Below are 25,979 nucleotides of genomic sequence, written 5' to 3'. Positions count from 1 at the left end.
TCTAAATACGAGTTTTAAAAGTTAGTAAATGATTCAATCAAAATGACTACTTATTTTGAGTTGATTTGTTCAAAGAAAAATGACAACAAAATACTATATGAAAATCAAAAAGACAAAATAGGCATCCAAATACGCAAAATGACCAAATGAGTATTAATATGAAATTTTCACTTTTGGTGTAAAGATTGAAACGCCCCTGAAATGAAAGAAAAAGAAGCTGAAGTAAAAAGAGAGTAAATAGAGGAAGACATTGATGAAACACATGAAAAATAAAAGAGGAACGTTAGAGGTAAGTTTAAATTGATAGTCTTTGAAAATGCTATTATCTTACTCTTTCGCATCGCTATTCTGTAGACATTATTGATTTGGTGGGTGTTGGTTGTGGGTAAGAGGGTTTGTAGTAAGAAAGGGAATGAATTTGTGGCATTACGTAAATGAGTAGAAGTTGATGGTAGAGTTTGGGTCGTTCATTTTTGTAGCTGCTTCATGATGAAATGGAGACAGGATTGTTGGGTTTGAGGGTTTATATTAAGTATTTGGTGAATGATGGCAGAAATCAAAAAATAGTGGCAAGCAATTACGTAATGTAACTGCTGTCATATGCTTGCTGGTTTTTGGTAAATATTATTACGTAAATGGTACATTTCATTACACATATAGTTAACTATGAAAATTAATGATTCAATGTTTATTGTGATGTATTTCAGGTTCTCGTCTACTAAATGGTTTATTTATATTTAGAAGTCACCCATCCCTTGAACACAAGTTGCAAAACCCATTGAAGAAGTGGTCACTTTCATTATAAAAGTTATCAATCCCACTATATGTTTTGTAAAATTCAACATGAAATTTTATTAATGGTCAGAAACAGGTTGTCCATCCCCCAAAAATAGGTTGCAAAACTCATTAACAAAGCGGTCACTTTCACTACGAAAGTTGTAAATTCCAATATGTATTTTGTAAAATTCAGCGTGAAATTTTATTGATTTTTACAAACAAGTTGCCCATCCTTGAAAACAAGTTGCAAAACCCATTGAAGAAGTAGTTGTTTTCACTACGAAAGTTATAAATCTCATTATGTATTTTGTAAAATTTAGCATAAAATTTTATTGGTTGTTAGAAACATGTTGCCCATCCCCTAAAAATAGGTGGCAAAACCCATTGAAAAAGTGGTCATTTTCACTACGAAAGTTGTAAATCCTACAATGTGTTTTATAAAATTCAGCATGAAATTTGATTGGTTTTTAGAAACAAGTTATCCATTTCCTGAAAACAGGTTGCAAAACCCATTAACAAAGTGGTGACTTTCATTACTACAGTTGTAAATCCTAGTATGTATTTTGTAAAATTCAAGGCAAATGGTTTAATAATACTAGGAAATTAGGCAGCTTCACATTTTCTTAAAATAGTTTTATGCGAAGAACAGAGACGGAACCAGAAAGAGAATGCTAGACAATAACATTTATCACAATTGGCATTACTTCAGCAACCTCCTCAATGACGGCAATCTCAAGAAGTATGAGTTATTTCAGACAGGGTAATGTACTTAGAAACAATCAGGACATTTCAGTCTTTATACCAAAAGTACAAATTCCAGATTAGTACATTATGCCCATTTGGTCATTTTGCTTATTTAGATACCTATTTATCTTTTTGATTTTTATATAGTATTTTGTGGTCATTTTCCTTTTCTTCAAAGTCATTTGAATAACTTATATTTTATATTTGCCCATTAAAGTCACCAATGCGTGATAAAATGATTTTCGAGAAAAATAACGAGAAAAAATGTCCAAAATTTTAAATAAAATTTTTTGAAAATTATGACTGGGGTGAGATGTAACATCTTGTAAAAGAGAATTTGAGAAGGCAATCATGACAAAGGTCACTATAATAATGATTACTTCGACGCTAATTATTACTACTTAACCATCATATCTAAAAATGTTACCGTTGATATTATTTTTTTTATATAAGTATTGATTGTTTACAGTTTATTTATGTATCTAAGTTTTATTCTGTGAAGTTATTTTCCATCTTTACTCATAACAAATAATTTCGAAAATTACAATGATATGCATAAACGCAAACAAAATAATCAATAATTACTTAATTTAGGAAAAGTCATATTCTAATGTTCTATCACATACTGGTCGCTTTCGGCTTCATGGTTCATGCACACCTGACTTGTATGGTTACTTGGTTAGTACTTATTAGGACTCCCGTAATAATCATATTTCTTTATTTGAGAATGGGATCGATGCTTCGAAATAATATCTTGCTTGTTTTAATTATAGTAGATTTGAAATAATCCAGTATGATCTAGATAGATCTGAAATGATTATACTCTCGCATATGATTACTCTCGTAATTATCTTCCCTTGACATGATCTCATTAAAGAATGAAAGGAAGAATAAGAGGAGTTTGCGAGCCAAAGTATATACATTTCCCAATCAATGAAACCTGAATAATACTGACAAAGCCTCTCTCTACCTCTTTTTGCTGCCGTGCATATCTATTACCCCTGATCTTAAATACAAGAGCTAGCTAGTGTGTAATACAAATTACATTATAAACTAGTTCTTATATTTAGAATCGGAAATAATGTTATAGAACATTTAGCGTGCATGACTGCAGGGAGATCGCTAATTGTTTTTAAAATCACCACTCAAATGTGTAATACTCCTCCAGTCCTTAATATAAGAACCATTTAACTAATTTGATTAGATTGAGGAAGTTAGGTAAATTAGTTAATTATAAGAAATGTTACACGTTTTTCCTAAAATACCATAATCATCTTTCTTAATACCCATCTTCCTCTTCTATTTGATTATAGTTGATGGAATATCCATAAGGACAATTTAAAGAAAATTGATAAATATGAGGAATGAGTCTTATATTTAGGACCAAAACCAACTCATTAATTGGGTCCTACATTAAGGACCGGAGGAGTACTATATTATTATTCAGAAATTGCACTAGATATTGTCACTAAACAAGTCATCAATAATAAAGTGTGATGATTGATTTCTTGAACTCAATATAATAGATTATGTGCACATATATATGAAAAAAGGACATGTTAACTTATTATTATTAGATCATCAGTATAAATCTATAGCAAGTCTTCTAATTTATGATATGATACAACACGAGTTTTTATATATGTGTATGTGTTAATAAACGTACGTAAGAAGGAATATATCATCTTGGTAGCTTGGATGAACGTAAGAAGGCATAGGGGAAGATGAGAAGGCATGGATGGAATAAAACTTGGATTGTTGAGAAGTAAAGACGATGACGTGAAACCTTAAAAGAATGTATTCTGAAGGAAATGATGAGAAGGCATGCATCTCACCAAAATTGATTGATTAAGGAAAAGAAATTTCGTGACAATTAAATATATTTCAATTTTGTCTTGTCTTCATCTCTCCAGTCAATGTTGCTTTTTTCACCATAGCAGATACATTACACTACTATAAATGTATGCCGACAATTATATATTACGTACGTACCAACAGTTGTGTCTCCTACATGTTTTTTACTGCGTCCGATTTTCAATCCAAGAGTTTGCTGGAAAATTGATTTGATCTTAAATCTAAAACCTTAATTCATTTTGTTTCTTAGTTTTGTAATTTACTATTTAAATTATTTCTATTAATTACACATATTAAGAAGTTTCTATTTAAGAATAGTTATGATTAAAAATGATATTTTAGAAAAATTAACTCATACTGTTACATTAGCTAATTTAAATTAATTTTTTTAATCTATTCAAATTAGTAAATTAGTTTTATATTAAGGATTAGAATTAGTATTATGTACGTTGCTCTTCCATTGCACACGTAAGAACTCCAAACTTTACATTTTAATACTCAAAAGCCACTTTGTCACTTCACAGCACAAATTAAAGAAGGAGAACGTACTCGCTAGCTGCTAATGTGTGACCACCACAAAAGTGATTCTGCCTTTTCCATTCCTATTCCCAAACAAAATCAAAGAAGAAATCAACCAATTTAATCCAGAGCACACACATATATAGCTAGTGGTTAGATTAATGATGATGACAAATTAATTGATTAAGGTAATTAATTAATTTTAAAAAAGGTTATACATGATTGATTAATTTTTCTTTTTTTCTTCTTGTTGGTTTAAGTGCACACCAATCTCATTGAAGCGTTGTGTTGGAATGTGATTTGGAGCTGCTGGTGAAGTGTCTATCAACAATGATTCTCGGCTTCCACACGTGCACCTGCCCCGCCCTCAAACACACAGAAAAATTAAGCAGCTGCCCCAAAACTGATTTTCATCTTTTAATCAATTGAGTATGTGGAAATTTCATGTACTTGGACTCTTTTGTGATTTCTCTTCTTCCCAATCACAAAGTTGCCACCACAAATTTCTCTTCCCAAAATTATTTATAAAATTAGGTTACTGAAGTAAAGAAATTATATATATTCATAGACTGATTTTTTTTTATTAATATGAAGATAAAATATATAAAAAAATGAAAAAGAATTTGAAATAAATCTCTCGTTGAAATAGTTTCTAGGAATTTTGTGCAGTTGAGCTTCTCTTGTGTGTAATTCAATTTTTTTTTTATGTGTAAATTAGTCTTTTATGTTCAGTTATGTTTTGTGCAAATCATATTCTCTTATACAAACTTAATTCTTCTTTTGTGTAACTTATTTTCTCTTATATAGTCTATTATTCTAGGAAATATTTACTACTTAATTTTTTTAATACCAATTTTTTTTCCTGAAAACATATAGAGCAAAATTATTTGCAATTTTTAAAATATTGTAGATTATCTTAAACTCCATGCAACTATACATGACCCGATCTGGTTATATTTCTTACATCAAATTCAAACTATTGTTTTTGTTTTATAATATTTTTCAATTAACTCTATGACTAATTCCAAATTAAATAGTGTGTTTATTTTCCTTGAGTTAGCACACGTTTCAAGGCAAGTAAACTGAAAAACATGCGTCTTGCTGCTTCCCACAAACACATGTTTAGTTTGAGGAGCCTCTAATAACGCCATTGTTTTTGAGTTATTTTGAGGCTTATATGATAGATAATGTTTTATTACTAGTTAAACACAAATTCAAAAATTCATATATATGTGTTTGCGCGCGCAGATATTTCCTAAGAAATGGACATTCTTCAGGCTGTCACTGCCATATTATGCAAAAGTTGTGGACAAGACTAGGATTGTCTGGTTCGCGGAATCCAATGGACAACAGTAAGACAACAAAAAAAAAAAGGAGGAGAAAAGACCAAAACCGTTGAGGACGAGGGATGAGAGTGAAAACGATTGAAAGGGAAAAGAAAGTTGGTGCTGTGAATTATATACCTCAAACCCAGAAAGCCAACACGTAGTCTGTGGTGGTAAAAGAAGGGAAATCACAGTACCACCACCGGAACTAGTTGCGGTGGTCATCATTTTAATGGGCACTATAAAGCTCATCAAATATGAATTATTTATATCTTATTTGGATAGTTCATATTTGATTTCTCTAATTAATTATTCTTAAATAGAAAAAGTTATTTTTTGAAAGAATGATAGTTAAGAGATTATCATCATTTTAGATTATATACACATTAAAATAATTATTTTGAATAAATAAAAATAAAAAAGAAATCAAATCTGGACTATCCAAATAAAATATAGATGGTCCAGATTTGATAAGCTTATAATGCTCATCAAAATGATGAGCATCGAAACTGGTATTGTTATAAAAATTAGATTAAAAAATTTAGTTTTATGGATAACACATCAATTTACTTCATGTCACAATTTATAATTTTTTTTTAAAAAATACTCCTATTAGTTGTACATAACAACATGGTCTCGATTAAGATATAGTTACAAAATGCATATAATTAAAAGGAATATTTTAAGAAAACTAATATATATTTATTAAATAACAAATTCAACTAATTTTATCACTAATTAGTTATTTAATTTTTATATTAAAGAGTAGAGGGAGTATTAATTACTATGCCATATGAGGCTGGCTGGTATATATGGTGAGATAGGGTATGGATATAGTCACAAAATTTAAATATACATGCGTACATATGATGCTAGATTATTTCTTAATATATGTGCTAGATTTTCATACGTATTGCTTACATGTAGTAATATATAATAACAACAAAATAAATAATTATAAGAAACTTATGTTGACAGAAATAATGAGAATGGGAGCTAAGGGGCACCCAATGTCCAATTGAAAAGAGCGACAAAGGCGGTATGATGAGACATAATGCTTGAGAGCCAGGCTCAAGTAGCTTAGCTTAGCCATCACAAGAATTTTCTTTTTAAGGAGCAACACTCCCCACACCAAACTTAATTTGGACGGCTTGGTATTCTTCATTTCTGTCCACCTACATTGCTCACAAAGTTATTACATGTACTCCTTCGATTATAAATATAAAATTTATTTTGTAGTGCAAATCATGTTATAAAATAAGGTTTATATTTAGAACCTCAGAATAATTATATTTCCCCTAAAATATAGAAATCTTCCTTCTCTTTAAGACCTGCCAATATTAAATCACTTACAAGAACGGTTTGTGTAAATTGAAATAAAATTATTTTTAAATACTTACCTCTATTTTGTAAATTATAATTGAAAGCTAATTATGAAATTAGTCTTAACGTTAAATAAAAGACTTTAATTAATTCATTTTATTTATTATTTTTAAACTAATTTATCTAACTCTTAAATAGATATATAGTCTAATGTTACATAAAAATATTTTAGAAAAATCATGTCATATTTGTTGAAATTAACTAATTTTTTTAAATGTTTTTCAAATTATTAAATAACTCTTACATTAAAAATCCAAGAAAAAAATACAATCATTAATTTGTAAAATTTAAGAATATATCTATAAAGATGTAATTACATAAAATTCCATGTAATATATTAAAAAAGGAAATTCTGAACATAATAGGTTAACAAAATTTGAAAATTTGTAACTTTAGTAGGGTAAAAAGAAATTAAAGGTAATAAGATGGTGTAATGTTGAGAAAGAAAAAGAGGTTGGAGATGCGGACGAGAAAATAATAATAAAGCTGTCGTACAGGATGACTTGATGTCTTTTTAGATAAATGCCTCTCATGTGCTGCCTCTGCTATGTATATGAGCGAGCTCGTGCCTAGATTCCCATCCTCCTCATTTCTCATTTTAATATTTCTGAATCTCTCTCTCTCACTCACAAGTCACAGGCCACAGCTCTCTCTCTCTTCTTCTTCAGTTCCACATGTCACGCGGCATCACGTGACCACCCCCTTAATCCATATCACTATCACCACATTCACATTCAGGCACCCCCTATTGCGCTCCCACTTATATGCTATATATATATAATATACTCCTTGGGTTTTCTTTCTTTTATTGCTTTCCTTTGTATATATAAAAAAAAAACTCCTCTGATCTTTTTATAAATCATTTCTAACATGTTTTATACAGATCAAGAAAGACCTTAGACCTTATTAACTCTCATTTAAAATTTAACAAATTTTCAACTTTATTTCTATTTAATATATATTATACCTCATATAAACAAAATCAATACAATAATAAATAAAAGATAAAATTGTATATGCATACAAAAAATTTCTCTCACTACCCTATAAATAGGACCAAAAAATATATTTTCTCTCTATCTTATAAATAGGACCAGAGGAGTATTACTGCTAGTACTTATATTTTCATAGTTCTTAGTTTTTATTTCTATAATTTCATGATAATTTAGTTTGAGACTATTAGTTCCTATAGCTTTAGTGAGTATTGATTTTGCTTCCTATGTATTTAAATCCAGACAAAGTTGGCATGAAATTATAGGGACCAAAACTAAAATCTAATCAAATTATAAGGATTAATAATAATATTAACCCATGTATATACATTCTATGTTTATGTTCTTCCTCCTTATCTTGTTTATACATAATTCGTCTCGCACCATGACTTTCATAACATTTCATATGCGTGTGTGTGTGTGAGAGAGAGAGAGAGGGTTAAATTATTAAGAGATTCTGAGGACAAATAGACAGTGTCATAGATGGCATCATGGATATCAACTTATTTTGTCAAACCGCAGCAGGTTTCATTTACATTACTATATTATTATTAACCGCACTACTTAGCCTGTCGGTCATTTATTTTTAACGTTGGCTCAGATCCAGATTTAAATCCCTGGCAGTTTGTGTCCAATATTGTACCTTCTAAAATTCCAAGTCCACACACTAGCTAAGTCATATGTATTAGTTTTGTAGACAGATGATTATTTTCAGTGCTTTGATTATTTTCTGTGGTGCCATTTCTCGCAGCTTTTCAAAATATGAGAGTCTGTGATTTTGGGAAAGCGTTGCTCCCCAACTCTCTTTTCCTTCACCTAAGACCCAAAATTATTAAAAGGCTGAAGCTTATCTGTATCTGATTGTACCGCTTTAGTCCTCTCCCCAAATCCTGCCAACTCAAAATAGGGCCGGATTTATTATATGTCTGCATATAAATAGAAAATTGAAAAAACATTGCTGAAAAGTCCTTACTCAAAAAGATTTTTGTTTAAAAGGACTTGAATTGAGGAGTGTAACTCGTTTTTAGATATGTCTTTCACTATGTGCAAATATCTTTCATTTTACACATGGTTAAAAATAAATTACAAATAATTAAAGAAGAGTTACACCCCATGAATTGTATTTGGATTCTTAAAAAGGTACCTTATGCAATAAAATGTTCAATTGAGGGTTTTCAACCATTTTTTCAAATATAAAAATGATTATGAAACATGACTTATTTTTTAATACTAGTTTTTCCAAAAAAAATTTGATACATTATATATATGCTTATTTTCATGATAATAAATAATTAGAATAAAAAATATCCCTGCCATAATAATAGAAGAGGTTAAAGTGACGCATCAACGTACAGGCAAGCAATAGCTACGTATAAAAAAACATAGGATATAAATCCAACAAGGATTATGCTATAAGACTAATAAAGGTGATATAGACGCAACGTTCGTAGGCATCGTAGCAGACAAAATTCATTCCCTAGCCCACAATTTTTGTTGCAAATACGTCTCATACATTAATTAAGAAAAAATGTCAAAAGGAAAAAAAAAAACCAGATTTATGCAAGGCTACATCAAAAGATAAACGGTTCATATTAAAACTAGCGTTTGGAAAGAGAGCCACTCACCCACTCCACCCTTGTTCTGTTGCTGTTGCTCACTGTCAAATTAGAAAACAGTTATAATCCTTCCACCCACTCCTTTCTTCTTCAACATAAACAAATATGCTTACATTATATAATTTTATAAAACAAACCTATCTTAAATTCCATTTTCTCCTCCTGCACAAAAGCATCATGGCCTAGCTGGTTTCTTGGATCCGGAGACTTTGGGTCTTTATTTTTTTTTCGTTTTAAACTTGTGTATGTATACATACGACTCTTGGAAAAAACGAAGTAGCCCACAAGACATGATTTGGTTCCTTCTCGCTGTTCCTCCTCCCTAGGCTCAAACCTTTCTCTCTGTTCTTTCATTGGAGTTCGTGGCAGCATAGTTGGTGTAATGCCTGAAAATCCATGGACCCTCTTCTTCCTAGTAGCTGCACTTTTGCTTCATTCCCAATGTTCTTTTATTGTTTCTGCTGTTAACCCACAAGGGCAAGCTCTTCTTTCATGGAAGGCGTCCCTGAACAGGTCCTTGGAGGTGCTGAGTAATTGGGACCCAGTTGACAATACTCCATGTGGCTGGTTTGGAGTTAGCTGCAACTTCAAGAACGAGGTTGTGCAGTTAGATCTGAGGTATGTTGATCTGCTTGGAAGCCTTCCTTCTAATTTCACCTCGCTGAGTTCCTTGACTAAGCTTATCCTCATTGGAACGAACCTCACCGGTTCTATACCAAAAGAGATAGGCTTTCTTAGCAATCTCACCTACTTGGACTTGAGTGACAATGCCTTGACCGGTGAGATCCCAAGTGAGCTTTGCTTTTTGCCTGAGCTTCAAGAACTTCATCTGAACTCCAACCAGCTTGAAGGGTCTATTCCAATTGCAATTGGGAATCTCACGAAGTTGGAGTGGCTGATCTTATATGATAATCAGCTTAGTGGTGAAATTCCCCCAACGATTGGCAATCTGAAGAATCTGCAAGTGATTCGAGCTGGTGGAAACAAGAACCTTGAGGGTGCTTTGCCTCGAGAAATAGGAAACTGTTCCAAGTTGGTCATGTTGGGTTTAGCTGAAACAAGTATCTCAGGATTTCTTCCTCCAACTCTTGGCCTCCTCAAGAAGCTAAACACCATTGCAATTTACACTTCCCTCCTCTCTGGTCAGATTCCTCCTGAACTCGGTGACTGCACTGAACTTGAGAACATTTATTTGTACGAGAACTCCCTCACTGGATCATTACCTAGCAGATTGGGAAATCTTAGGAATCTCAAGAATCTTCTTTTGTGGCAGAACAATTTAGTTGGCACCATCCCATGGGAAATTGGAAATTGCTACCAGTTATCTGTCATTGACATCTCAATGAACTCGCTTACAGGAAGCATTCCCAAGAGTTTCGGGAATTTAACTGCTTTGGAAGAACTTCAACTTAGCGAAAACCAAATTTCAGGGGAGATTCCTGCAGAGCTGGGGAACTGCGAGCAACTCACTCACATCGAGCTGGATAACAATCAAATCACGGGGACGATACCTTCCGAATTTGGAAACCTCAGGAATCTGACGTTGTTATTCCTGTGGCATAACAAGCTCGAAGGAAGCATACCATCTTCACTTTCCAATTGCCAAAACCTTGAGGCTGTGGATCTGTCACAGAACTCACTGACGGGTCCCATACCGAAGGGGATATTCGAGCTCAAGAATCTCAACAAGCTTTTGCTACTATCTAATAATCTCTCCGGAAATATTCCATCTGAAATTGGAAATTGTTCGTCTTTGATTCGGTTCCGAGTGAGCAAAAATAAGATCACAGGGAGCATACCCCCACAGATTGGGAATCTGAGAAACTTGAACTTTTTGGATCTTGGATACAATCGGATTTCCGGAGTTATTCCGGAAGAGATGTCAGGCTGCAGGAATCTCACGTTTTTGGACCTACATTCCAATATGATCGCTGGGAGCTTGCCAGAGAGTCTGAGTGAGCTGGTCTCGCTTCAATTCATCGACTTCTCTGATAACATGGTCGAAGGTACACTGAGCCCGAGACTAGGATCACTTGGTTCACTCACAAAACTGGTTCTCGGAAAGAATCATATCTCGGGATCAATTCCGACTCAGCTCGGTTCCTGTTCGAAGCTTCAGTTGCTGGACCTTAGTAGCAACAATTTCTCCGGTAATATCCCCGGCAGTCTTGGTGATATTCCGGGGCTTGAAATTGCACTGAATCTGAGCTTGAATAAACTATCAGGCGAGATTCCTCAGGAGTTTTCAGCCTTGGTTAAGCTGGGGATCTTAGACATCTCCCACAACGAGCTCACCGGTAACCTCCACTATCTCGCGGACCTCCAAAATCTCGTCGTCCTCAATATCTCGTATAACAAATTCTCCGGGCGCATCCCGGACACGCCTTTCTTCGCAAAGCTTCCTCTAAGTATGCTCGCCGGCAACCCATCGCTCTGCCTCTCCGTAAACCGATGCGCGGAAGACGACTCCGGAAGCCGTTCGGGTAGGCGTGCGAAGACGGCGCGTATAGCCATGGTGGTTCTACTTTGCACCGCGTGTGTTCTGCTCTTGGCGGCGCTGTACGTCGTCGTCGCGGCAAAACAACGACAGAGGGGCCACGGTAACGATCTCGACCCTGACGGGAGGGATAGTGACATGGAGATGGGCCCACCATGGGAGGTGACAGTGTACCAGAAGCTCGACCTGTCAATTTCTGACGTGGCCAAGTGTCTCGCCGCTGGAAACGTCATCGGACGCGGCCGATCCGGGGTGGTTTACAGAGTGAACATGCCAGAGGGAATAGACATGGCCGTGAAGAGGATCCGGTCATCGGAGAAATTCTCAGCAGTGGCATTCTCGTCGGAGATAACAACATTAGCGAGAATACGACACCGTAATATCGTGAGGTTACTGGGCTGGGCGGCGAACCAGAAGACGAAGTTACTGTTTTATGATTACTTACCAAACGGTAATCTGGATACGCTATTACACGAGGGGTGCACAGGATTGATCGAGTGGGAGACACGGTTCAAGATAGCACTGGGCGTGGCGGAAGGCTTAGCTTATTTACACCATGACTGTGTGCCTGCTATCTTGCACCGGGACGTAAAAGCGCACAACATCTTGTTAGGAGACAGGTACGAGCCGTGTCTGGCAGATTTTGGTTTCGCCAGATTGGTACAGGACGACCCAGCTTCCTTCTCGGTGAATCCACAGTTCGCTGGTTCTTACGGCTACATTGCGCCGGGTAAGTAACTCTGTGTTCAGTTAACGTGGGCCCCAAAAAATTTTACCAGGAGGATAAATAGGGCAAATATTTTGATTATTTCTCATGCTACTCTTCTCGTCCTAAATATAAGACTCTTATATCTACTTTTAAATATAGGACTCTTATACACACTAGTATAGTCCTTGAGTGCAAAGGCAGAAGGGAATTTGACTGCAAGACGGTCTTATATTTAAGACTGGAGGAATATCTTTTTTTGTTTGTTTTTTTGGGGCTGAATTTCAGTTACAGGATTAGTATACTAGTACCTCCTATATTTAATATAAGATCTTATTTGATTTTTATTTTAGTTCTAAATATGAGAACCCAATCCATATTGTCCCTCATATTTATCTAATTTTTCTCAAAATAATTCTTATAATAATTATAGTTCTAGCCAATACACTTAAGTAGGAGGGATATTTTAGAAAAAATAACACCTATTTATTACAAATAATTAACTTAATTAGTTTTTTTAATCTCCTCAAATTAGTTAACTAACTCCTATATTAAAAATTGGATTTAGTATAAGTTAGTGAAATGATTTTGCGCTGGACGTAAAATTTTTGGTAATAAATCATGTGAAAATGGAAATTCCTGGCTTATTTTTCTTTTCACAAAAATGAGTTCGCAAGGTGCTTTGCCCATTTAAAATTTTTTATAATACTGGGGTAATTATCCTTAATCTTGAGGGACATGCAATAACGAAATTTTTTCGGGCTACTCTATAATTAAATAGTTAGCTTATCTGATTACAAAAACTTATAATAATATGGATACTCATCATCACACGGCCATCTTTAATGAACGCAGGGATTATATGGCCTTATAAGGTTGTTGTTTCATTATTGCCTTAAAAAGGTTTTTGGACTCATTCTGCGTACAACTCATCTACTTGGCACAAATTTGCATGCACACACGCAACAATTACTACCAAATGATCTTTCTCTTCACAAAAGCAAAAAGGGACGAGCAGACACAGCAGACATCCCTGGTCCCTTCCTTTATTCCGCTCTCATCTTTTGTTCCATTGTTCATTCAGCTTGGATATTTTCTCCTCCTTCATCTTTTTTATTTTTCTTTTTAACAAAAATAAGAGTAGCTTATAAATGAGAGTGCGTGTCTATATATATATATATATATAAATTCTTTTTTTTGGCCAAAAAATACGTAAATTCAATAAGTTGAGTTGGATTGGGATTGAATTTGTGTGCATTGTGTTGGCAGAGTATGGGTGCATGCTGAAGATAACAGAGAAGAGCGACGTGTATAGCTATGGAGTGGTACTACTAGAGATAATAACAGGGAAACGACCGGTGGATGCGTCGTTTGGTGAGGGGCTACATGTGATAGATTGGGTGAGAGATCATCTGAAGAGGAAGAAGGACCCTGTGGAGATTGTGGATCCAAAGCTTCAAGGCCACACAGACACACACATCCAAGAGATGCTTCAGGCACTGGGCATCTCCCTTCTCTGTACCAGCACTCGCCCCGACAACCGCCCCACCATGAAAGACGTCGCCGCTTTGCTCCGAGAAATCCGCCACGATCCTCCTCCCGCCGGCCACGACGCCCACAAGCCCAAGCTTTCCACCAACTCTTCTTCCTCCTCCTCCGTCACTCCCGCTCAGTTGTTGCTTCTTGATCATCCTTCCTCTCATTCTTCATCGCTTGCTTATTCGTCTTCTACGCTGCAAGGAAGGAGCGCGTGATAGAGCCTCAGTATTAGCGTGCTGAGGAGTTAGATAGTGATTAGTTGTCTGGGGTATTAATTAGTTGATAGTTAATAACGTTGAGGTAATTATGGAATTGTAAAGGTTAAGCAGGGGTGATTTGGGTATTGCGGTCGTTGATTTACTACAAGGTTAGCTAAATCACACGAGTGTACAGTAATTATGAGTTTAATTCAGTTTGTCCCCCGCAAATGCGACTACATGCCAAATTTCAGAGGCTGGAAGTCCTATTCCTTGAACTTTCATATAATACAGGTTGATACGCCTAAGAATTGGATTTCTTGTTTCTTATTTCTTTCTTTCTTTTGTTTTTGTTTTTTTCCCCAAGAAGGGAAACAACAATGAAAATTGATTAAATCCTTGGTCTTGTTGATGGCAAGTTTCCCCAGTAACAATGGTACTCATCACCTTTAAGCAGGGTCCTAAATTTGAACCTAGCATTAACACATATTTGTGTGCATATTTAAACAGATTGTAATTAAAAAAGAAGGTTAAATCCTTGGTCCCTCTACAAGAAACTTGCTAGGGCGTTAGTATCAAATTAACGTAGTCCAGTTCTCTGCTCCGCAGGCCTAGTGTATATATTGCTAATTAGAGAGAGAGAAGTGGGATGGGTGGGTTCACTTGTCACTTGCCCACATAGAGATATTTAAAATTTATAGTTTTTAGATAAAAAATTTAAAAAATAAAAACAAAATGAAATTTGATGATTTATATTTGATGCTCATCATTAAATGATGAGTTTCCTAAAGTCAATCTATCTTGTTACTGCATGAAACTTGAGGGGATGAAGTTTGGATGCCCATCGCGTAAAAACACACGACACCCAACAATGTTGCGGGGAGGCCCACGCCACGTTCCAGAGGAAGCAAGGGGCGGCAAATTCAGGTTTCTTCTTTCAAGAGACAGAGAACCACAATTCCGCTTCTAGCTGGCTTTGCTTTATTTGATTCAACATAACACGACCTCTTCATAATTTCTATCCCAAAAAAACATATAGTCTTTCTCTGCTTTCAATTTAATCCACTGTTTTGATGTCGCTGGCGTGTCAATATATGCAAAGCTAGGGCCCTCACCAATATATGTCATTCCATCACCACCATCTACAATTTGCACTTGAAGCAACACCAAAAATTAATATTTTCTGGTAACATGGTGATGCCTTTCATCTTCCATCTTTGTTCATCTCATTGCTCCATTTCCGTATTTTTCAAGACTTGCTGCATAAAATTTCTTCAAGTATTTCTTATCAGATTCTACAGTGATACGAAGGATTTTGATGGGGTCGTTTCTTAAAAATTGATAATGTCAAACTGATAGATCTGCATTTTAAGTAACCGACTTTAGCTTCAACCTCCACACAGGTCCACGTGTTTGGCACCCTATTCTTGCTTCTGCATGGCCTTGTTTGGTAGCACAAAAAGGGATGGACTTCTGTTAAAGAAAAAGGTCCCAATTTTCTTTCTCTTTCACTGGTTAAGCTAACACAATTTTCTATTAGCTGAGCTGCACCACGTCCAAGTAATTTGACCACTATTAATGATCTAGTTCTAGGGTGATGACTGATTCCGGAACAAATCAAGTTCATCATAGTTAATGGCTTAACCTGACGTCAACATAAAAAGATAAATCCAAGCTGTTCCAAATCCTCTCTACTAACCCAATGAGTTTAATTATCTCAGGAATATAGAATTGTGTCTATTAATTAACATAGAATTCTAGTTGAAGTCAAATAAGCATAAATAAAATCCCCTCTTTATTCATCCATGAAATGCGTGCATGTGTTTGTGTATATACATGAAAGAGCACGTACAAACAGGCATGCGGCACACAATGAGTGCTCCTTAGACATGAAACAGAAGCACCGTTCCTTAGTAAAACAGTAACTATCGTGATATGTGATACAAGTTTCGGTAAGTTTTAAACATCAAATGCATTCCCAGCTCACTCAATTTTAACTGTATAGATCATCATCGTCTCCCGCAGCAGCAGAAGAGAAAGGGTCCGCAGCTCCAGTTGAAGTGTTCTCAGTTCGATCTGCAAACCGAAATTCCGATCCAAATCCACGAGACTGCTGCAAGGTCTGAGCAAAGAGTTGGTACTTCCTGATATCAGCATCACTGACACTTCTGCGAGCAAACTTCATGGATTCCTCGAAATGTGCTGGCTTTATCTCAGCAACCTCATCAATTTCATCCTCATCCTCTTCCATAGCTTCAGGGTTCTCCCTCTTTCTCCTCTCCTTCTCAATGCCCTGTTGATGCCATGGGGTCCATCGCATTAAGAAACCAAACATACAACTCACCAGCTTTTAAGAAGAAATGAAGGGCTTGGAAATGAAAAAAGCATTTCCTATTATTAGAAAATAAAATAAAATACAGAGGGGCAGACGAAGATAAATGCAGTTAATTTTTCAGTGTCGTAATCCATAACTTGAATTTCATGGAACTTGAGAACAACATGGATTAGGCAAATCAGACAAAACTCAGCTTTTTTCAATTCAGAGTCTCCATATCATACCTTCTCGATATCTTCTCTGATAGCATATTTGCAGGCTCTCTGACAAATTTCTGTGATGTCTGCACCGCTGAATCCATGAGTAAACCGGGCAAGGGCGGTTAGGTCAACATCCTTTGAGACTGGCGACTTCCTCAAACATGCTTTGAAGATTTGAAGGCGTGAATCCTCATCTGGCAATGGGATATATATCAGTTGGTCCAGACGTCCGGGCCTGAGCAAAGCAGGGTCTATAATGTCAGGCCTATTTGTTGCCCCAATAATGAAAACTGTTTTCTTAGCTGACATTCCATCCATTTCTGTTAATAGTTGGTTCAAAACCCTATCTGCAGCACCTCCAGCATCTCCTGTGGAACTGCCACGCTGAAAGTCATAAACGCCTGAATCATTAGAAACTGACTACTAGTAATGCGTTGCCAGCAATCAATAATTTTAACCAAAAGTTGAGGCAGAAACAATAACTAGCCGGAAAACCCTCACAGGAGTATGTTTTCAACACACACAGAGCAAGACAGTGGATGAAGTTCAATGTAATCAAAGGCCTACTTCTTGTGAAGGAAATTTTAAGGTTGGTACCTGGGTTGCAATAGAGTCAAGTTCATCAAAGAAAAGAACACATGGAGCTGATTGTCGGGCTTTGTCAAATATTTCACGCACATTTGCCTCACTCTCACCAAACCACATTGTTAGCAGCTCAGGTCCTTTTACACTTATAAAGTTGGCCTGGCATTCATTAGCAATTGCTTTCGCAAGAAGTGTTTTACCACAGCCAGGAGGTCCGTAGAAGAGAACACCTTTTGAAGGTGACATGCCAAATTTCTCAAACTTCTCAGGGTGCTCCACTGGATATTGAACAGTCTACAAGAAGCAGGGGGGGGGGTCCAGTTAAATACTAGGCAAAAATTTACGTATAATAGAACATACTTAAGATGACATTAAAGCAAGTTCAAACCTCTTGAAGCTCCCTTTTAACATTCTCTAAACCCCCAATATCATCCCAGGAAACATTGGGAACCTCCACAACCTACATGACAACATCCCATGTTATGATTCAAAGAGAAATGATTAAATGAGCTTTTTTTTCAACAAATTGGAATGGTTGCATCAAGATTCATGGAAATAACACAATTCAAAAAGTTTATCAAGCTTGGACACTTCTTGGTTAAGACTAAGGAAGCCAGGCTTACTGTTTCACGCAAAGCTGACGGATTTGAAGCGCCTAAAGCAGTTTGGAAGTGATCATTTGTCACAGCCATGGAATTCAACACCTCAGCATCAATTGTTTCATCCTCCAAGTCAATGACATCCATTTTCTCCCGAATACACTGTAGTGCAGCCTCTGTGCAAAGAGCAGCAAGATCTGCACCGACATATCCATGTGTATCTCTAGCAACTTTTTCAAGATCAACCTGAAACACAATATATTAGAATCTAGAAGTACAGTCCATGTTGCCATCACAAAGGTAGTGATGATTAATGACTAGACAACAGAGTAAAATCTTACGTCATCTGCAAGTTTCATATTTTTAGTGTGAATCCTAAGAACCTCCAATCTTCCAACTTCATCTGGCACACCAATGTCAATCTCCCGATCAAATCTCCCAAATCTTCTCAAGGCAGGATCAACGCTGTTGGGTCTATTGGTGGCTCCTATAACAATAACATGTGACCGGGTCTTGAGGCCATCCATTAGAGTCAAAAGTTGTGAGACAATTCTCCTTTCCACTTCCCCATGTGTCTTTTCTCTCTTTGGAGCAATTGAATCTAATTCATCAATGAAAATTATAGAGGGGGAATTCTTTTCAGCTTCCTCAAATGCCTTCCTCAAGTTGCTTTCACTTTCACCGGCCAGCTTTGACATTATCTCAGGTCCATTAATCAAAAAGAAGAATGCTCCTGTTTCATTAGCTACTGCTTTAGCAATCAGAGTCTTTCCAGAACCAGGTGGTCCATAAAGCAAGATTCCTTTTGGAGGCTTAACACCGATGGATTTGAAGAGCTGTGGGTGTCTAAGAGGAAGCTCTACTAACTCACGGATTTGAGCCATTTGCTTCCTAACTCCACCTACATCATCATAGCCAACTTCATTTAATCTTTCTTCATCTTCACGTTTGATGGGTTCTCCTTCACAGAAGATTTCGGTGTCTGGTGCCACAACACAGTATTCACCAGGATCTGTCTCTATTACTTTGAATTCAACACTCCGCATCCCACCCCTTATAAGAAAGAGATCGCCTTTTCTCACAGGTCGGTAGGCCTCCAGAAAGTATGCTGTGGAACCAGAAGAACCGTCACTCTAGGCAAGTACAATTAAATTAAAGGAAATATGATGCCACTCAACAGAAAACTTACGCTTGAGATATGCATCAAACAAGTTGCCAGTAACACCCTCTATAGTATCATCTATTGGAAGAATGTGAACCCGCTTCCCATATTTCACATCAGCACATTGATTGACAGATACCACATCTCCAAGTCGTACTCTAAGATTAGCCCGCACAACTTTATTCATCCTAACTTTTGATTCTTCACATTGCTCATCAGTAAGAACAATGCAAACTGTGTCCCTTCGCTTCTTTCCCTGTGTAACCAAGATGATTTTTAGAATTATACTAGAATGCAAAATTGTATAGAAAGAGAATGCTGGGTACCTTTATTAGAACAGTGTCCCCTCGGAAAAACTGAAGCTTTTCCATTGTAGAAGGATGCAAAGTTACCACAGAATTGTCATCATTAATAGCCTCATCAACAACAAGACGGTTAGGTGCCTTCTTACGTTCTAAGATTGCAGTGGAATAATCCCTGTTACTTTTCCTACATCAAATGCGCACATTCTCAGCAGTGAGTTCTGTCTCCACTTTTACTTTTGGTGAGATCAAAAGACACCCAACAAATCCAATACATGTTAGTATAGATATATTTATTTTACGGTCATTTCTAATGTTTGTGCAATGCCTATCCACACTTCACAATGAAAACATTCATCAGAAACAGGAATAAATTCACTCAAATTCTAGAATTAATATATCCGACTATTTAATAGCTCCATCAAATTATATACGCATCTCAGGTTCAAAAATGTTTGAACTTTGAGATACAAGTGTCAAGATTCAACTACTGCGAGATCTATGTACATTTCAAGTTTCCCAATTAATTCAGAAGTAGGTGACAGGAGAAATATCAGAATATCTAAGCTGCAGGTCAAAGCAAATTATCACTCTTTTTTATCAACTTTATGAAAGGTCAGTTCCATCTCTCATCAGTCAGAAACTAAAGATGCGGTAGTCAAACAAAGTCACAGGGAAAAAGAAGAAGAAGAAGAAGAAGAAGAAAAATAGAAAGGAACTTAGTGGTCTTTAAACCGAAAGAAAAGCATAGAATCACCGAAGAACTAAAACGGACGTCATCGAATTATCAAGAATAAATAATTACACATAAAGGATAAAGCTTTGTCTTTCAGAATAGGCTCATGTTTTAACAAATTCCTCCATAAGACAATCCAAATACCCCTCCAGAAAGCAAGAACTATTAGACATGCGAGCAAGAGAAAGGGACAAAATTCGAGTTATATGAACAAAAAAGAGAGAGCTAAGCATACGAATCCGAAGAGGGGCCACTCTTTTTAGTGATAGATGATGCTGAGTCCGCCATGGCTTCTCAGAACTTGTACATGGGAAGCTCAGCTCAAAAACCGGGTAAAGAAAATCGAGTAGTTTGGGAATCAGAGGATGAGAAGTAAAACTTTGAGCATTAAGGCCAAAGCCAATGGGCAGTGTCCGAGTGTCCATGAAGGGTATGGAGAGCAGCCACGCAGCCAGTGAGTCGGTGTTGGGAACGATTCTCTCTCCATCTACCACCTCCTCTGTCTTAGTCTACATGCACTCGCGCAGGCAGCATCCACGCACCAAAGTCATACGTAGTAACGACAACGACGTGGATTCCCAAAGAAACCCACAGAGTTACCGGAATGACCTTCTTCTTTCTCTGTTTGGATCTTTTGGACCATACTATTGGGCTCACCAGTGATAGCCCGGCCCTGTATTCTCAACGATGAATTTTTCATTTTCTAAATATATTAAATTTCTAATTTCTCATATGGAAAAAAAATAATAATTTCAACAAAGTCACCAACAAAATTCGAATATATTTTAAACTTGTGAGAGCTATTTTTGCATTTATTTTCCTAGAAAAGATGACAGTTAATGAATCGTAAAAAGAAGAATTACACTCACGGTAGTTGGATAAGTACAAGAAATCTAATTCCCCTTCGCGTATGATGCAAGTCATCACCAATTTGCAAAAGCTGGTTTCCATTTGTTAAAAAGGAAAAAAAAACATTTTATAGGTATATATTGTTTTCTCACAATTTTCAATTTAGTGTATATGCATTTTTTTTTCTTTTAATTAGATACTCTAATTTTGCTCTATTAGCTGCCTTAGCCTCTTTAAATTTACTCTATTAGCTGTACAGGAGATACCAGTGCTAACATAACAAAATTAAAGCATTTAATTAAAAAACACACAGCTGTCAAATTAACAATTAATACTTCTCTAGTCCTTAATATAAGATCTAATTATTAAGATGATTTTGATTCTAAATATAAGACATATTTCTTATATTTATCAATTTTTTCTAAATCATTCTTATGGATACTCCCTCAACCATAATCTAGTAGAAGAGGGAGATGAGATATTAAAGAAGATAATTATGGTGTTTTAGAAAAAAAATGTCATATTTCTTATAATTAACTAACTTACCTAACTTTCTTAATCTAATCAAATTAGTTAAATAGGTTTTATATTAACGACCGGAGGAGTATAAAATATGAGTACCTACAAAATGGTTTTGCAAGAGTTAATTTAAACTCTGACCCAACACATGATATAATCATAATTCATAAAACAAGAAAGGATGAAGTGGTCATATACTATAGTGTGGGTGAATGGTCACTATTATTTGTACCAGACAATAGAAGTGTGGAAGGACTTGAATGGACCAATGTTCCCTCGATGAAAAGCAGAGACATGGCGGAGAAAACGATTGAGGCCATCATCAAGTGGTGTTGGTTTCACTGTATTTATTGAACCTGACTTTTCTTGCCAGCATGGGTTCACATTTTGGATTGGACCGACTGGAATGCAAGTCCATTTTATTCTTTTCCTCCTTATTTTTCAGGTCGTTGGATCGCATGTTCTGTTTCTGTGGCCAACTCTTTAGTATTTGTGTGCAGCAATATGCCCTCCTTTTATTGTTTACCCTTGCACTTTCGTCCCTGCCTGCATGTGATTCCATGTTTAGACAAAAATGTTCTCAACACATTAGTGTATTAAACCAAATCATTTTAAATTACTCCCTCCGCTTCTTATTATTAGAGCTAGATAGCTAACCTACAAAAATTAGAAAAATTAATAGTTAAAATATACATTTAGTCCTTTAACTCTGTACAATGTTTTAATTTCGTTCCTTAACTTTAAAAAGGATATATTTGGTCCTTAATTTAACCCTAAAATCATTAGGATTCGATAATCATTTTTTTATAACAATCATTGATGTTTTGAAAATTAAACTTAATATGTTAGCATTTAAGAATATTTTATCAACATTTAAAATTTTAATGTCATAATTTTTTTTTAAAAAATAGGGTTAAATGAGTAAAAATATACTTTTTAAAATTAAGAGACCAAATTAAAACCTTGTACAAAATTAAAGGATAAAAAATATACTTTAGCCAAAATTAGTTAAGTTAACTACTTGTTAAAAATGAATATTGGTTACTGACAGATATTAGTTTTTGTGGAAGAAATTTTGATTGCTTAAATATGAAATTTCGACTTTGTGTGACCTAGTTATGTAGCTAAATAAAAAGAAAGTGTATTAATTTTCTTATATAACATCCTCTTCAATTGGCACATATCAACATTGATTTAACTTTTCCTGAGAAGGACACAAATGCTCTCCGAGGGAAGTATTCATGTACTAGTAAAGCCACTTAAAGCCAGCTTTAAAACAAGGGGAATTGGAAGAGCCACAATCCTGTGCTTTTAAACATTACATACTAAGATTGCCTGAATTTGACAGGCTAAAGTCCACATTATAGTATACATATCTCTCACCAACCAAACTAAATCTTAATCTTCGTGGGTTTTGCTGAAAAAAATAGGAACAACACAGAACAACAAACCAAATGAAGATTTTTTTTTTGAATGGCAAAACAATGTATAACTATGACCCCAAAATTTCAAAAACATAAACAGTGATTTTTCCATCAAGGGCATTTGATATTCCTTCCAGGGCCTCCATAATAAAAGTAAGTGCCCCAAACTTTGTTTGTTCCCAATCTGATGTTATAGCAATTGGAATGATCAGCCAACTGATGAATGTTGGATAGAGGAAGCAAACTATTATCCCAATCCACCACTTGTAAGTTCCTGAAATATGCTGCTTTTCTGTAACCTTCTTCTGCAAAGTTACCACTTCCCATTTCAGTGCTTGTGTGGTAACCCTTTGAGCCTGAGTTCACTATTTCCCCACCAAATTGCACCATGCCTGCCTCCTTCCTCAGGTGACTGAATAGGTTCACCGGCCAGTACCCGACTAGCCCGGCCGACCCGATTTCCAGCCACCAGTGCCCATGTTTCGGATCCTAATGAAGTGAAGGGTGGAAAAAATAGAGAAGAATATTTCAGAGGTGATAATATAATGTTGATTAGATATGAAGTGTGAGGAAGAAGCAAGGGTAAGGTTTGGCTCAGTGGTTGCTTTCCATGGATGGAGGAGTCAGAAACAGCAAAATCAGGGGAAAAAAGAGGCAACCGTGAGCCGTGGCTTTAATAAAGGGAATAAAAAGTCATGCAGCAATAGTAGAGTCGACCCCATGAAGGGCGCCCGTACTGGTAAAGCCAGCGAATCTTTTAATTTAATAAAGAAAACTGACAACCAAAACGAATTATTGTTCCTCTTGGACACACTTTTCCTATTCCTTATACTTTTCTCGTCAAAGGAAGTTAAGAAGCAACAATGCAACATAAAACAATATACGCATACACAATACACACACACACACACGTACGCACACAATACAAAGTGTACCTATGCGTCACAGTATGAGACCAATGAACTGTACTGAGCCATGGGCGCAAACTCACCTTCCAAATCATTAAGCCAATATCAAACTGTCTTCCATTATATACAGATCTTGGGGATATTGCAGCTCCAATTGCTATCTTCTTGTTGGTTTGAACAAATCCTGAGCACAGCAAGTTGTAGCATCCTGTCACTTGATATGCATCCGTCTGTGTTTTTATAAACAAACAATTGGTCAAATTATGCTTTGATAAAAGGGAAAAACAAACTGCAGAATCTCGGTCCTTTCAAAAACTTACTGTCCAATAAGTGAAGAACCTTGGATTATTATCTCCGTATAGCCGTGGGCTCACCTGGAGAACACTAGTGCTTGCTATAATTACTCAGAAAGAGTATCTCGTTGACAAATAATGAAGTACTACCTCCAGTTCTAATTATAAGATCTCGTTTTTAATCTACAAACAAGGTCTTATAATTAAGAACCGAAGTAGTATTAACAATCGATAGAGTGATTATTGTCTATGAGGTAGATTTGAAGAGATATATAGAACAAATGAGTGTACATGCCTGCCAACCAGCTTCTATGGTATTTAGATCATTCCCAAAGGATCCAGCAATAACCCATATCTGTGACAAGCTAAATTCGTCTTGATTCGTCACTTGGGGTGCCCATACGTTTATACTTGCCTTTGCTCCATAATATTGATCTCCATTCACAAAAACCACTGCATGCTGCATTAGGATTTATATTCTGAATCATCCACCTGCTAATCTTCTATGTATTTCAGAACAAAATTATAGCAACTAAGACTTTCTTCGTGGGAATTAACTGAACTTAGCTCACTTGAATTCACTTGTTTTGATTAAGCAAAAAATAACCTGCATATGAAGTTGTAAAACACTAACCTCATGGCCACTGGCGGACGAATCTCTCCGTACACTCCTACCATGTTTTTTCCCAAATCTCTGAATGGAACTTGATCTCAGAATATCTTCCTCTCTTGTTCTCCTGATTGGAACGGTTCCTTCTGGGCATGACTCACCAGAATCTGACCACAGCTGAAAGCTTTCTAATTCTGTTTCTGCATTGTCGTGGCCTTTTGGCCTTTCTGGCGAATCCTACAAACCCAAATCTTCTTACTTTCCCCTAATCATATGCAGAAAAAGTCATTTTCTTCGGTATGAAAGTTTTCATAGAAATTACCAACAGTCTCTGTCTTAGTCCTTGAAGCTCAGGATGGTCAAAAGCTGGCTGCTGATGAAATAAAACACAGTCAATCAAATCCCCATCTGGGCTCTGCAACAAAATAACAAAATTCAAGTCACTTACGGAACCATTAATATCAAAGCTTCTTACAGAGCAGAAGAAAATGCCTCAATTGTCTTCAAAGAAGGCTTGTTGATCTTGCTTAAAAGAGCTCTGACTCTGAGAGTTTGGTTGAAGGGTAGGGGGTGAGACAAGACTGGGCTAATTGGAGAAACAAGAAAGAGGAAAGCAACAAAAAGGACAGGTAGAATAGGTGGAGTATTTTGGGAAGTAAGAGCAGCCAATCTCAGAGAATGATTCTGTGCTCTTGTTTGTCCTGTGACAACGTGTTGGTATTGTCTTCTTGTTTCAGCAGAAAATGACTCATTCTCGTGAATTGTACAGGAAGCTGAGTTTTTCTTCATGCCTATCCAAAACAAAAGGAAGAACGACCGCGGAGAACCCAAGCTTGACAAAAAATCTTCTAACTGGTTCAAAAAGTGAGAGAGAAATTCTAGTGGTGAAGGTTTTGTGCGTCCATGCGCTGAAAATTCAGGCACCAGAAGTCTGTTGACCCACACTTGGTGGGACTATACTCTTTTTTTTTTTTTTTTTAATTTCTTTCTTTTTCTCCTTCTCTTGCCCCTTGAAATTTAAGAAAAGATAGGTAGAGATCATTTAATCTAATTTCACTTTTCATTTTTTTTTTAACTGAGATGCTAATGCTATTGAATAGGCATGTTTATGAAAAATACCAAACATGCTCAGCATAACAGTACCGGGGGGAAAAAAGAGTATTATATTCGAGAGAATGGTGTAGAAAAAATAGATGAGTGAATTTGATAATGGAGGAAAGACTTTTGTATGAAAAACGTATAAAAAAATGTAGATAAATTGAGCTACAAATAATTAAAAATAATTAACAAACGTTTGAGTAATTTCAT

At 35.9% G+C, this 25,979-nt stretch overlaps 3 protein-coding genes across 3 annotated transcripts; 1 reads left to right on the top strand and 2 right to left on the bottom strand.

Annotated features, from left to right (window-relative positions):
• The first annotated feature begins 9,234 nt into the window (after positions 1–9,234).
• LOC114727402 (LRR receptor-like serine/threonine-protein kinase) lies at positions 9,235–14,474 on the top strand. The gene is made up of 2 exons (XM_028914113.1): positions 9,235–12,437; positions 13,683–14,474. Exons 1-2 carry the CDS (start codon positions 9,593–9,595, stop codon positions 14,165–14,167), a joined length of 3,330 nt encoding a protein of 1,109 aa, XP_028769946.1. The 5' UTR covers positions 9,235–9,592; the 3' UTR covers positions 14,168–14,474.
• A 1,447-nt stretch (positions 14,475–15,921) lies between these two features.
• Positions 15,922–20,430, bottom strand: LOC114727406 (cell division cycle protein 48 homolog). Its single transcript, XM_028914115.1, has 9 exons — positions 20,304–20,430; positions 19,357–19,519; positions 19,058–19,286; positions 18,210–18,976; positions 17,893–18,114; positions 17,658–17,729; positions 17,282–17,563; positions 16,709–17,068; positions 15,922–16,442 (listed from the first exon to the last, which is right to left on the bottom strand). The coding sequence occupies exons 1-9, from the start codon at positions 20,354–20,356 to the stop codon at positions 16,143–16,145; spliced, it is 2,448 nt and encodes an 815-aa protein (XP_028769948.1). The 5' UTR covers positions 20,357–20,430; the 3' UTR covers positions 15,922–16,142.
• Positions 20,431–22,672: 2,242 nt separating this feature from the next.
• LOC114727407 (uncharacterized) lies at positions 22,673–25,532 on the bottom strand. Its single transcript, XM_028914116.1, has 7 exons — positions 25,164–25,532; positions 24,994–25,086; positions 24,696–24,908; positions 24,357–24,521; positions 24,089–24,142; positions 23,852–23,998; positions 22,673–23,349 (listed from the first exon to the last, which is right to left on the bottom strand). Exons 1-7 carry the CDS (start codon positions 25,458–25,460, stop codon positions 22,972–22,974), a joined length of 1,347 nt encoding a protein of 448 aa, XP_028769949.1. The 5' UTR covers positions 25,461–25,532; the 3' UTR covers positions 22,673–22,971.
• Between the last annotated feature and the right edge of the window lie 447 nt (positions 25,533–25,979).

The sequence above is a fragment of the Neltuma alba genome, unplaced genomic scaffold, assembly GCF_004799145.2.
Source record: "Neltuma alba isolate B1F8T4 unplaced genomic scaffold, ASM479914v2 tig00012470_pilon, whole genome shotgun sequence".
Classification (NCBI taxonomy): Eukaryota; Viridiplantae; Streptophyta; class Magnoliopsida; order Fabales; family Fabaceae; genus Neltuma; species Neltuma alba.
Note: the sequence above shows the minus strand (reverse complement) of the source record. Positions and strands in the feature narration are given on the sequence as shown.

What these genes read in the sequence shown, in the direction of transcription:
- LOC114727402 (XM_028914113.1), top strand. Translation starts at nt 9,593, where the DNA reads ATGCCTGAAAATCCATGGACCCTCTTCTTCCTAGTAGCTGCACTTTTG. An exon ending in TTACGGCTACATTGCGCCGG is followed by an intron (nt 12,438 to 13,682) that starts GTAAGTAACTCT and finishes TTGTGTTGGCAG; the next exon opens with AGTATGGGTGCATGCTGAAG.
- LOC114727406 (XM_028914115.1), bottom strand. Translation starts at nt 20,356, where the DNA reads ATGGCGGACTCAGCATCATCTATCACTAAAAAGAGTGGCCCCTCTTCG. An exon ending in GGGACACTGTTCTAATAAAG is followed by an intron (nt 19,287 to 19,356) that starts GTACCCAGCATT and finishes TTGGTTACACAG; the next exon opens with GGAAAGAAGCGAAGGGACAC. An exon ending in TTAAAAGGGAGCTTCAAGAG is followed by an intron (nt 17,564 to 17,657) that starts GTTTGAACTTGC and finishes TGCTTCTTGTAG; the next exon opens with ACTGTTCAATATCCAGTGGA.
- LOC114727407 (XM_028914116.1), bottom strand. Translation starts at nt 25,460, where the DNA reads ATGAAGAAAAACTCAGCTTCCTGTACAATTCACGAGAATGAGTCATTT. An exon ending in CGTCCGCCAGTGGCCATGAG is followed by an intron (nt 24,522 to 24,695) that starts GTTAGTGTTTTA and finishes ATCCTAATGCAG; the next exon opens with CATGCAGTGGTTTTTGTGAA. An exon ending in TTGGCTTAATGATTTGGAAG is followed by an intron (nt 23,350 to 23,851) that starts GTGAGTTTGCGC and finishes TCACTTCATTAG; the next exon opens with GATCCGAAACATGGGCACTG.